This window comes from Anguilla rostrata, chromosome 9 (assembly GCF_018555375.3).
Source record: "Anguilla rostrata isolate EN2019 chromosome 9, ASM1855537v3, whole genome shotgun sequence".
Classification (NCBI taxonomy): Eukaryota; Metazoa; Chordata; class Actinopteri; order Anguilliformes; family Anguillidae; genus Anguilla; species Anguilla rostrata.
This window is the reverse complement of record NC_057941.1, coordinates 51,577,922-51,591,188: the sequence shown is the minus strand read 5'-3', so window position 1 is coordinate 51,591,188 and position 13,267 is coordinate 51,577,922. Positions and strand designations below refer to the sequence as shown.

The 13,267-nt window shown below is 40.2% G+C and overlaps 3 protein-coding genes across 3 annotated transcripts; all 3 read right to left on the bottom strand.

Moving 5' to 3' along the window:
- Window positions 1-254: 254 nt before the first annotated feature.
- On the bottom strand, window positions 255-1,211 carry LOC135264321 (olfactory receptor 52K2-like). Its single transcript, XM_064353184.1, has one exon. It carries the CDS (start codon window positions 1,209-1,211, stop codon window positions 255-257), a length of 957 nt encoding a protein of 318 aa, XP_064209254.1.
- Window positions 1,212-4,285: 3,074 nt separating this feature from the next.
- LOC135264320 (olfactory receptor 52K2-like) lies at window positions 4,286-7,673 on the bottom strand. Its single transcript, XM_064353183.1, has 2 exons — window positions 7,644-7,673; window positions 4,286-5,815 (listed from the first exon to the last, which is right to left on the bottom strand). The coding sequence occupies exons 1-2, from the start codon at window positions 7,671-7,673 to the stop codon at window positions 4,847-4,849; spliced, it is 999 nt and encodes a 332-aa protein (XP_064209253.1). The 3' UTR covers window positions 4,286-4,846.
- Window positions 7,674-8,663: 990 nt separating this feature from the next.
- LOC135264319 (olfactory receptor 52K2-like) lies at window positions 8,664-12,109 on the bottom strand. Its single transcript, XM_064353182.1, has 2 exons — window positions 12,080-12,109; window positions 8,664-10,216 (listed from the first exon to the last, which is right to left on the bottom strand). Exons 1-2 carry the CDS (start codon window positions 12,107-12,109, stop codon window positions 9,248-9,250), a joined length of 999 nt encoding a protein of 332 aa, XP_064209252.1. The 3' UTR covers window positions 8,664-9,247.
- Window positions 12,110-13,267: the final 1,158 nt, after the last annotated feature.

Below are 13,267 nucleotides of genomic sequence, written 5' to 3'. Positions count from 1 at the left end.
AGACGCTCTTATCCAGAGCGACTTACACAACTTTTTACATAGCACTTTACATTGTATCCATTTATACAGCTGGATATATACTGAAGCAATGCAGGTTAAGTACCTTGCTCAAGGGTACAACAGCAGTGTCCTTACCCGGGAATCGAACCTGCGACCTTTTGGTTACAAGCCCAGTTCCTTACCCACTGTGCCACACTCCGTCCATACATTTTAAAAATGTTATTTGGATAACTGGATGGCACTGGCTGGTTTTCCTATTTCGGCGAGACAGTTGATTTGAAAAACTTCACAATTTTTTTGCGAATGTCTTTCATGGCAATGCCATAGATGATTGGGTTGACTGTCGGGGGCATGATGAAAGTAAGAATGGCGCAGACTTTCTTGGCATTGGGGCTGATCTCTTGCAGCCTGTAGGTCATGACAATGATTAAAATTGAGACCTCAAAGAGGATATAAATGGTGAGATGGGAGGCGCATGTCTGTATGGCCTTGCTCCGACAGTTTTTCTCCTGTTTGATGATGCACGCTTTGAGGATCTTCAGATAGGAAAAGGCAATGACTAAGATGCCGCCCGTTCTTATGATCCAGAGTGAAGACATTTCGTAGATGTTGATGATGGGGGTGGCGATGCACGCCAGCCTCAGAATGGCTCCATTACTGCAGTAGACATGTGTGATTAACGTCCCACACAATGGCGTTTGCACATTCAGAATGAGGAGTATCACGACCAGGCAGACCGTAATGAACCAGACCAGGAAACACAGTGAAACCAGCCGCCTATTAGTCATGATGGTGTGGTAGTACAGCGGCTGACAGATGGCCACATAGCGGTCATACGCCATGACTGCCAGAATGGTGGCGACGGCCAAGCCGTATGTGTGCACACAGAAGGCTTGGAAAATGGCTGCAGCGTAGGCGGTGGTGTTGTTCCCTGTTACGAAGTGTGACATCAGCGGGGTCATGACTGTCGTGCATCCGAGCAGATCGCACACTGCCAGGTTGCACACCATCACATACATGGGCTTGTGGAGTTTGGCATCCGTGGCTATCACCGTAACCACGGTGATGTTTCCGAGCAGCATCACGGCGTACACAATGAGCGAGGCCACAAACAGGGGGTACCCCTGCTGCCTGGTTATGATGAAGCCTTCCACTGTGAACACGATGGGCTGCTTCAAAGGTACATACGACACATTTTCCGTCTCTGCCATCAGTGCCTGAGACGAGACCCTGAAATCAGGAAGAAATTCACGAGTAATCAGAGAAATTTCAATATCGTTGTATTAATATAATATCTTTCATTCTCCGGTCTCATAAAATGATCTGCATTGTTCCAGTGCTCACACAGTATTGTCTAATAGCTGCTCTCGACTTAAAACAAAGTAAGATTCTATTGCTGTACTTAGAGTGGTGTGAAGGCGAGATCATACCTGTCTCAGGTTTCAGGTTGGCAGTCCTCTCTTCCTGATGTGCTTTTTACACGTGTTCAGAGATATCCAACTACTGCTGTAATAACATCTTTAGTTCTCAGGTCTGCTACGATTATCTACTTCGTTAGCTGTGCTCACAGTATTATCTAATATCTGCTCGCTAAGTACCTGAAACATATTCTATGGCTGTACTTTGCGTGGTATAAAGGCGAGGTCATACCTGTCAGGTTTCAGGTTGGCAGTCCTCTCTTCCTGATCGGTTTTCAGACTTTATCCTGCATGAGCCCTCCCCTTTCTGTCATGTCACTCTCTGTCCTGTCACTCATTTTAGAGACAGGATAGAACCACCCCCGGATACAATGATGATGTAATGCAGTGAAACACGGATTGCAGATGCAGCTGCTCACGGATTGCAGATGCAGCTGCTTTTGAAATAATACTGCAGTGTCACATGCAGCCTGGGGAATCAGGCCCTTCAACAAGAAAAAAAAAAAACTTTTCTTCACAAATACAGTGCTGTAATGATCTCGAGCGACTCCTGAAAACACTTTTTTACTTTACTTCCCATTCTAACAGTGCAAAAAACATGATTACACTGTAATATAACCGTGAACTACCTCTCAATGTATTGATTCAAAAATGAAATGAATATTGTTCATAAAGAATTATATTCAGTTCAGAAATTGAATACATTCACTTGTGTAGAATCTTTCAGTTTATTGAAACTTGTTTTGTAGGAATGTGTTTTGAGCAATGGGTTACGATGGGGGGGAGGCGGGGGGGGGAGGGGGGGGTGCTAGACATAAAGCTCTACTGGGGCACCGGCCCCCCATTACTCAAATCACACAATCTTTTTCTTGAATGCCTGCTGCGTGTATGAAATGTGCTATGCAATGTGCTGTATGAACTTCCCTTGCTTAGCCTGCTATTACTGTACTGGATTATTACAGGAGTCAATAATGTTTGAGTCAAATCGAAATCAAAACAAGATCATCGGTATTATTTCAAAACTTACTCTAGTCCCGTCATGCTATCATTCCTCAATCCCGATTCTTGTTTCGCGTGCCGATACACGGATTGGTGCGTGCGCACGGCGGTGCACCAGCTACAACATGCGGCTAAATCATGAAGGGTGTTCCCCAGGGTTCTCTTTTGGGACTGGTATACTTTTTTTCCAATTTATATGAATGACATTGTATCTCCATTGGATTCATGCAAATTCCAGGTACAATTTTGTATTGTTCTGCAAATTCCATACAAGCAGCCATTGAAAACCTGCAACACTTTTTTAATACGCTTTAATATCAACTATTCAACTTCAAGCTAGTTCTAAATTCCAAAAAAAAACAAATGGATATTGTTCTCAAAGGCTAAGTGTACTGATTCCAATCATTCATTCTTTTCGATGGCACACATATTGAGAGAGTCCCTCAATATAAATATCTAGGAATCTGGGTTGATGAAAAACTCAGTTTTAAATTTTATGTTACCAAACTAGTTACAAAATTGCAGACAAAACTAGGCTTTCTAGAAATAAGTGTTGTTTTCCTAGGCTCCACTGAAATAAAATAGAATCACTATTTTAATCTGTACTGGATTATGGAGATAAAATATGCGTTTGAGCGTTGCTACTACTCTGAAGTAATTAGATGCTGTTTCCCACTTAACACTAAGATTTATCACCTGTGACGGCAATAACACACACCATTGTCCCCTGTATGCACAGGTTGGGTGGTCATCTCTATCAGTAAGAAGAGAGCATAATTAAAATTTATTTATAAAGCATTATTGAATGAACAACCACTATATATCTCACCTTTTTTGAATCCAGTACACTAAATATCATAGTGCGCGTTCTCAAAATAGGCTTACCCTACATGTATGACCAGTGAGAACTGACCTTATAAAAATTGCCTTCAGTTATTGTGCCCCATACATTTGAAATAAAATACAGAGCACTTTAAATCTAAAATCATTGCTGCCACTTGACCAGGTTAGAACTCTGATCTCTGAGCTTAAGTCAGAGTGTAACTGTTTTTAATTTCTGTTTGAATTTTTAACGATTTCTAATTCTTAGTCCTTAAATTCTGTTGCACTTACTAACTTGCGATTGTTTTTATACTAAATGTTTTACATTTTTTCTTTTTATCACACTTTTTTAATATATGTTTTTCAAATTTGTCTGTGTTTCAATCTCAGTAACTTGACACCATTGTAAATGAGGATTCTTCCTCAATGGTTTCTCACGCTGAAATAAAGGTTGATTGATTGATCTGCAAACTGCAGAGATGCCACCCCTATGTCCCAAAACCAGACACCCTCCAGAACTTGGTGGCACCTTGGGGCCTTGTTCATGAATACCAGGAACAGTAGGGGAGACTAGGCACATCCTTGGCAGAGTCCAACACCTGCATTGTACGAGCTTGGCTTAATGCCAAACATGCAAACGCAGCTGTTGCTCTCAGTGTACATGGATTGAATGGTTGGCAGTAGTGTCCCTGGCACTCGATACACCCACAGCACCACCTACAAGATACCCAGAGGAATCCGGTCATTATGCTTTCTCCAAATCCACAAAACACATGTTGACTGGATAAGAAAATTCCAATTCCCCCTCATATATTTGTGAGAGAGTATTTCAAGTGTTCCTCCTGAATCTGAGTTTCAGGTATCTGGTTGCAGTCTTACATACAATCTGTAATGCTGAATGCTTTTTATTGTTCTGTAATATTCTGTTTTAAACTCACACTAATAAAATGACAAAGAACAAAACTAAAAACTAGAATGCAATTATTATGCTTTATTTAAAAAAGTTAATAGCTTTTTAGTTTGCAAAATTAGGTCATGGGGAAAAAACAGATGGAGGATGATTCAGATTGTGCCAGAAATTATTATCCTTTGCCCAGCTGGCACATAACTTCATTGAGACGTTTTACCTGAATGCCGTGAATTTATGAAAGGGTGTTGTAAGAAACACCTCAGATACACAAAATGCTGGTTCAGGGTCACCAACGGTAAGAAACCAAAACTTGTCAATGATGCACTTCTCTCATATACAAGAAAAACCCCAACATCAAATAAAGACACAATCATGACAAAACAGTATAACGAATTCCTGTGTGTGCTGTCTCTGTAACCATATCACACACAGGTTTAACCTTTGGTTTAACCACAGGTAAATTACAGTGTAGAGAATAACAGTGCTATAGCAAGGTTTTTTTAAAATGATAATTGTTTTTACCAACCTGTGAACCGTAACTTTACGACTGTTTGAAAAAAGATCCATCTGACACTTTTTTGTTGGAAAATATTTTAGAGACACAGTTGTGATGTGAAGATAACACTTTACCTACTTTCCTCAACCAAAAAAATACATTGTAAAAATGTTATTTGGATAACTGGGTGGTACTGGCTGGTTACCCTATTTTTGTTGAGACAGTGGATTTGAAAAACTGAACAATATTTGTGCGAATATCTTTCGTGGCGATGCCATAGATGATTGGGTTGATGATGGGGGGCACGATGAAAATAAAAATGGTGCAGAACTTCTTGGTGTTGGGGCTGATCTCTTGCAGCTTGTAGGTCAAGAAGATGATTAAACCGGAGATCTCAAAGAGGACATAAATGGTGAGGTGGGAGGTGCACGTCTGTATGGCCTTGCTCCGACTGTTTTTCTCCTGTTTGATGATGCACACTTTGAGGATCTTCAGATAGGAAAATGCAATGACTAAGAAGCAGCCTATTCTTATGGACCAAAGTGAACACAAATCGTAGATGTTGTTGATGGGGGTGGGTATGCATGCCAGCCTCAGAATGGCTCCATTACTGCAGTAGACGTGCATGATTAATGTCCCACACAATGGAGTTCCCACGTTCAGAATGAGGAGGATCACGACTAAGCAGACTGCGATGAACCAGGCCAGAAAACACAGTGAAACCAGCCTCGTAGTGGTCATGATGGTGTGGTAGTGCAGCGGCTGGCATATGGCAACGTAGCGGTCATACGCCATGGCCGATAGAATAGTGGTAACGGCCGAGCCATACGTGTGCACACAGAAGACCTGGACTATTGCCGCCACGTAGCCGATGGTCTTGTCTCCTGTCAGGAAGTGTGGCATCAGCTGGGCCATGACTGTCGTGCCCCCGAGCAGATCGCATACTGCCAGGTTGCACATCATCATGTACATGGGCTTGTGGAGTTTGGCATCCGTGGCTATCACCGTAACCACGGTGATGTTTCCCAGCAGCATCACAGCGTATACGATGAGCGAGGCCACAAACAGGGGGTACCCCTGCTGCCTGGTTATGATGAAACCTTCTACTATGAACACTATGGGCTGCTTCAAAGGTACATACGACACATTTTCCATCTCTGCCATCAGTGCCTAAGACCAGAGCCTGAAAACAGTAAGAAGTTCACATGCGATTACGGCTGTAATATAATGTCTTTCGTTCTTAGGTCAAGTAGAATGATCAGCATTAACAGTGCTCACACAGTATTGTCTAATAGCTGCTGTCAACTTGAAACAAAGTAAGATTCTATTGCTGTACTTAGAGTAGTGTAAATACGAGGTCATACTTGTCTCAGGTTTCAGGTTGGCAGTCCTCTCTTCCTGATGGGCTTTCAGGCTTTATCTTGCATGGGCCCTCCCCTTTCTGTCCTGTCACTCATTTTAGAGACAGGATAGAACCACCCCCGGATACAATGATGATGTAATGCAGTGAAACACGGATTGCAGATGCAGCTGCTTTTGAAATAATACTGCAGTGTCACATGCAGCCTGGGGAATCAGGCCCTTCAACAAGAAAAAAAAAAAACTTTTCTTCACAAATACAGTGCTGTAATGATCTCGAATGACTCCTGAAAACACTTTTTTACTTTACTTCCCATTCTAACAGTGCAAAAAACATGACTACACTGTAATATAACCTTGAACTACCTCTCAATGTATTGATTCAAAAATGAAATGAATATTGTTCATAAAGAATTATATTCAGTTCAGAAATTGAATACATTCACTTGTGTAGAATCTTTCAGTTTATTGAAACTTGTTTTGTAGGAATTTGTTTTGAGCAATGGGTTACGATGGGGGGGGGGGGGGGGGGGGGGGGGTGCTAGACTTAAAGCTCTACTGGGGCCCCCCATTACTCAAATCACACAATCTTTTTCTTGAATGCCTGCTGCGTGTATGAAATGTGCTATGCAATGTGCTGTATGAACTTCCCTTGCTTAGCCCGCTATTACTGTACTGGATTATTACAGGAGTCAATAATGTTTGAGTCAAATCGAAATCAAAACAAGATCATCGGTATTATTTCAAAACTTACTCTAGTCCCGTCGTGTTGCCATTCCTCAATCCTGATTCTTGTTTCGCGTGCCGATACACGGATTGGTGCGTGCGCACGGCGGTTCACCAGCTACAACATGCAAACTGCCGTGCACTGACGGTAATGGATATATTTTATATATATATATATATATATATATATATGTATATATAAAATATATCTAAATCATGAAGGGTGTTCCCCAGGGTTCTCTTGTGGGACTGGTATACTTTTTTCCAATTTATATGAATGACATTGTATCTTCATTGGATTCATGCAAATTCCAGGTACAATTTTGTATTGTTCTGCAAATTCCATACAAGCAGCCATTGAAAACCTGCAACACTTTTTTAATACGCTTTAATATCAACTATTCAACTTCAAGCTAGTTCTAAATTCCAAAAAAAAAAAACGAATGGATATTGTTCTCAAAGGCTAAGTGTACTGATTCCAATCATTCATTCTTTTCGATGGAACACATATTGAGAGAGTCCCTCAATATAAATATCTAGGAATCTGGGTTGATGAAAAACTCAGTTTTAAATTTCATGTTACCAAACTAGTTACAAAATTGCAGACAAAACTAGGCTTTCTATTTAAAAATAAGTGTTGTTTTCCTAGGCTCCACTGAAATAAAATAGAATCACTATTTTAATCTGTACTGGATTATGGAGATAAAATATGCGTTTGAGCGTTGCTACTACTCTGAAGTAATTAGATGCTGTTTCCCACTTAACACTAAGATTTATCACCTGTGACGGCAATAACACACACCATTGTCCCCTGTATGCACAGGTTGGGTGGTCATCTCTATCAGTTAGAAGAGGGCATAATTAAAATTTATTTATAAAGCATTATTAAATGAACAACCGCTATATATCTCACCTTTTTTGAATCCAGTACACTAAATATCATAGTGCGCGTTCTCAAAATAGGCTTACCCTACATGTATGACCAGTGAGAACTGACCTTATAAAAATTGTCTTCAGTTATTGTGCCCCATACATTTGAAATAAAATACAGAGCACTTTAAATCTAAAATCATTGCTGCCACTTCACAGGTCAGAACTCTGATCTCTGAGCTTAAGTCAGAGTGTAACTGTTTTTAATTTCTGTTTGAATTTTTAACGATTTCTAATTCTTAGTCCTTAAATTCTGTTGCACTTACTAACTTGCGATTGTTTTTATACTAAATGTTTTACATTTTTTCTTTTTATCACACTTTTGTAATATATGTTTTTCAAATTTGTCTGTGTTTCAATCTCAGTAACTTGACACCATTGTAAATGAGGATTCTTCCTCAATGGTTTCTCACGCTGAAATAAAGGTTGATTGATTGATCTGCAAACTGCAGAGATGCCACCCCTATGTCCCAAAACCAGACACCCTCCAGAACTTGGTGGCACCTTGGGGCCTTGTTCATGAACACCAGGAACAGTAGGGGAGACTAGGCACATCCTTGGCAGAGTCCAACACCTGCATTGTACGAGCTTGGCTTAATGCCAAACATGCAAACGCAGCTGTTGCTCTCAGTGTACATGGATTGAATGGTTTGCAGTAGTGTCCCTGGCACTCAATACACCCGCAGCACCACCTACAAGATACCCAGAGGAATCCGGTCATTGTGCTTTCTCCAAATCCACAAAACACATGTTGACTGGATAAGAAAATTCCAATTCCCCCTCATATATTTGTGAGAGAGTATTTCAAGTGTTCCTCCTGAATCTGAGTTTCAGGTATCTGGTTGCAGTCTTACATACAATCTGTAATGCTGAATGCTTTTTATTGTTCTGTAATATTCTCTTTTAAACTCACACTAATAAAATGACAAGAACAAAACTAAAAACTAGAATGCAATTATTATGCTTTATTTAAAAAAGTTAATAGCTTTTTAGTTTGCAAAATTAGGCAAAGGTCATGGGGAAAAAACAGATGGAGGATGATTCAGATTGTGCCAGAAATTATTATCCTTTGCCCAGCTGGCACATAACTTCATTGAGACGTTTTGCCTGAATGCCGTGAATTTATGAAAGGGTGTTGTAAGAAACACCTCAGATACACAAAATGCTGGTTCAGGGTCACCAACGGTAAGAAACCAAAACTTGTCAATGATGCACTTCTCTCATATACAAGAAAAACCCCAACATCAAATAAAGACACAATCATGACAAAACAGTATAACAAATTCCTGTGTGTGCTGTCTCTGTAACCATATCACACACAGGTTTAACCTTTGGTTTAACCACAGGTAAATTACAGTGTAGAGAATAACAGTGCTATAGCAAGGTTTTTTTTAAATGATAATTGTTTTTACCAACCTGTGAACCGTAACTTTACGACTGTTTGAAAAAAGATCCATCTGACACTTTTTTGTTGGAAAATATTTTAGAGACACAGTTGTGATGTGAAGATAACACTTTACCTACTTTCCTCAACCAAAAAAATACATTGTAAAAATGTTATTTGGATAACTGGGTGGTACTGGCTGGTTACCCTATTTTTGTTGAGACAGTGGATTTGAAAAACTGAACAATATTTGTGCGAATATCTTTCGTGGTGATGCCATAGATGATTGGGTTGATGATGGGGGGCACGATGAAAATAAAAATGGTGCAGAACTTCTTGGTGTTGGGGCTGATCTCTTGCAGCTTGTAGGTCAAGAAGATGATTAAACCGGAGATCTCAAAGAGGACATAAATGGTGAGGTGGGAGGTGCACGTCTGTATGGCCTTGCTCCGACTGTTTTTCTCCTGTTTGATGATGCACACTTTGAGGATCTTCAGATAGGAAAATGCAATGACTAAGAAGCAGCCTATTCTTAAGGACGAAAGTGAACACAAATCGTAGATGTTGTTGATGGGGGTGGGTATGCATGCCAGCCTCAGAATGGCTCCATTACTGCAGTAGACGTGCATGATTAATGTCCCACACAATGGAGTTCCCACGTTCAGAATGAGGAGGATCACGACTAAGCAGACTGCGATGAACCAGGCCAGAAAACACAGTGAAACCAGCCTCGTAGTTGTCATGATGGTGTGGTAGTGCAGCGGCTGGCAGATGGCAACGTAGCGGTCATACGCCATGGCAGATAGAATAGTGGTAACGGCTGAGCCATATGTGTGCACACAGAAGGCCTGGACTATTGCTGCCACGTAGCCAATGGTCTTGTCTCCTGTCAGGAACTGTGGCATCAGCTGGGCCATGACTGTCGTGCCCCCGAGCAGATCGCACACTGCCAGGTTGCACATCATCATGTACATGGGCTTGTGGAGCTTGGCATCCGTGGCTATCACTGTAACCACGGTGATGTTTCCCAGCAGCATCATGGCGTATACGATGAGACAGGCTACAAACAAGGGGTACCCCTGCTGCCTGGTTATGATGAAACCTTCTACTATGAACACTATGGGCTGCTTCAAAGGTACATACGACACATTTTCCATCTCTGCCATCAGTGCCTAAGACCAGAGCCTGAAAACAGTAAGAAGTTCCCACGTGATTACGGCTGTCATATAATGTCTTTCGTTCTTAGGTCAAGTAGAATGATCAGCATTACCAGTGCTCACACAGTATTGTCCAATAGCTGCTGTCAACTTGAAACAAAGTAAGATTCTATTGCTGTACTTAGAGTAGTGTAAATACGAGGTCATACTTGTCTCAGGTTTCAGGTTGGCAGTCTTCTCTTCCTGATGGGCTTTCAGACTTTATCCTGCATGAGCCCTCCCCTTTCTGTCATGTCACTCTCTGTCCTGTCACTCATTTTAGAGACAGGATAGGACCACCCCCGGATACAATGATGATGTAATGCAGTGAAACACGGATTGCAGATGCAGCTGCTTTTGAAATAATACTGCAGTGTCACATGCAGCCTGGGGAATCAGGCCCTTCAACAAGAAAAAAAAAAAACTTTTCTTCGCAAATACAGTGCTGTAATGATCTCGAGCGACTCCTGAAAACACTTTTTTACTTTACTTCCCATTCTAACAGTGCAAAAAACATGACTACACTGTAATATAACCTTGAACTACCTCTCAATGTATTGATTCAAAAATGAAATGAATATTGTTCATAAAGAATTATATTCAGTTCAGAAATTGAATACATTCACTTGTGTAGAATCTTTCAGTTTATTGAAACTTGTTTTGTAGGAATGTGTTTTGAGCAATGGGTTACGATGGGGGGGGGGCGGGGGGGGGGGGGGGGAGTTGCTAGACATAAAGCTCTACTGGGGCACCGGCCCCCCATTACTCAAATCACACAATCTTTTTCTTGAATGCCTGCTGCGTGTATGAAATGTGCTATGCAATGTGCTGTATGAACTTCCCTTGCTTAGCCCGCTTTTACTGTCCTGGATTATTACAGGAGTCAATAATGTTTGAGTCAAATCGAAATCAAAACAAGATCATCGGTATTATTTCAAAACTTACTCTAGTCCCGTCGTGTTGCCATTCCTCAATCCTGATTCTTGTTTCGCGTGCCGATACACGGATTGGTGCGTGCGCACGGCGGTGCACCAGCTACAACATGCAAACACTGCCGTGCACCGACAGTAATGGATATATTTTATATATATATATATATATATATATATATATATATGTATATAGAAAATATATCTAAATAATGAAGGGTGTTCCCCAGTGTTCTCTTTTGGGACTGGTATACTTTTTTCCAATTTATATGAATGACATTGTATCTCCATTGGATTCATGCAAATTCCAGGTACAATTTTGTATTGTTCTGCAAATTCCATACAAGCAGCCATTGAAAACCTGCAACACTTTTTTTAATACGCTTTAATATTAACTATTCAACTTCAAGCTAGTTCTAAATTCCAAAAAAAAAAACCAAGTGGATATTGTTCTCAAAGGCTAAGTGTACTGATTCCAATCATTCATTCTTTTCGATGGCACACATATTGAGAGAGTCCCTCAATATAAATATCTAGGAATCTGGGTTGATGAAAAACTCAGTTTTAAATTTTATGTTACCAAACTAGTTACAAAATTGCAGACAAAACTAGGCTTTCTATTTAGAAATAAGTGTTGTTTTCCTAGGCTCCACTGAAATAAAATAGAATCACTATTTTAATCTGTACTGGATTATGGAGATAAAATATGCGTTTGAGCGTTGCTACTACTCTGAAGTAATTAGATGCTGTTTCCCACTTAACACTAAGATTTATCACCTGTGACGGCAATAACACACACCATTGTCCCCTGTATGCACAGGTTGGGTGGTCATCTCTATCAGTAAGAAGAGAGCATAATTAACATTTATTTATAAAGCATTATTAAATGAACAACCACTATATATCTCACCTTTTTTGAATCCAGTACACTAAATATCATAGTGCGCGTTCTCAAAATAGGCTTACCCTACATGTATGACCAGTGAGAACTGACCTTATAAAAATTGTCTTCAGTTATTGTGCCCCATACATTTGAAATAAAATACAGAGCACTTTAAATCTAAAATCATTGCTGCCACTTCACAGGTCAGAACTCTGATCTCTGAGCTTAAGTCAGAGTGTAACTGTTTTTAATTTCTGTTTGAATTTTTAACGATTTCTAATTCTTAGTCCTTAAATTCTGTTGCACTTACTAACTTGCGATTGTTTTTATACTAAATGTTTTACATTTTTTCTTTTTATCACACTTTTTTAATATATGTTTTTCAAATTTGTCTGTGTTTCAATCTCAGTAACTTGACACCATTGTAAATGAGGATTCTTCCTCAATGGTTTCTCACGCTGAAATAAAGGTTGATTGATTGATCTGCAAACTGCAGAGATGCCACCCCTATGTCCCAAAACCAGACACCCTCCAGAACTTGGTGGCACCTTGGGGCCTTGTTCATGAACACCAGGAACAGTAGGGGAGACTAGGCACATCCTTGGCAGAGTCCAACACCTGCATTGTACGAGCTTGGCTTAATGCCAAACATGCAAACGCAGCTGTTGCTCTCAGTGTACATGGATTGAATGGTTTGCAGTAGTGTCCCTGGCACCCGATACACCCACAGCACCACCTACAAGATACCCAGAGGAATCCGGTCATTATGCTTTCTCCAAATCCACAAAACACATGTTGACTGGATAAGAAAATTCCAATTCCCCCTCATATATTTGTGAGAGAGTATTTCAAGTGTTTCTCCTGAATCTGAGTTTCAGGTATGTGGTTGCAGTCTTACATACCATCTGTAATGTTGAATGGTTTTTATTGTTCTGTAATATTCTGTTTTAAACTCACACTAATAAAATGACAAAGAACAAAACTAAAAACTAGAATGCAATTATTATGCTTTATTTAAAAAAGTTAATAGCTTTTTAGTTTGCAAAATTAGGCAAAGGTCATGGGGAAAAAACAGATGGAGGATGATTCAGATTGTGCCAGAAATTATTATCCTTTGCCCAGCTGGCACATAACTTCATTGAGACGTTTTACCTGAATGCCGTGAATTTACGAAAGGGTGTTGTAAGAAATACCTCAGATACACAAAATGCTGGT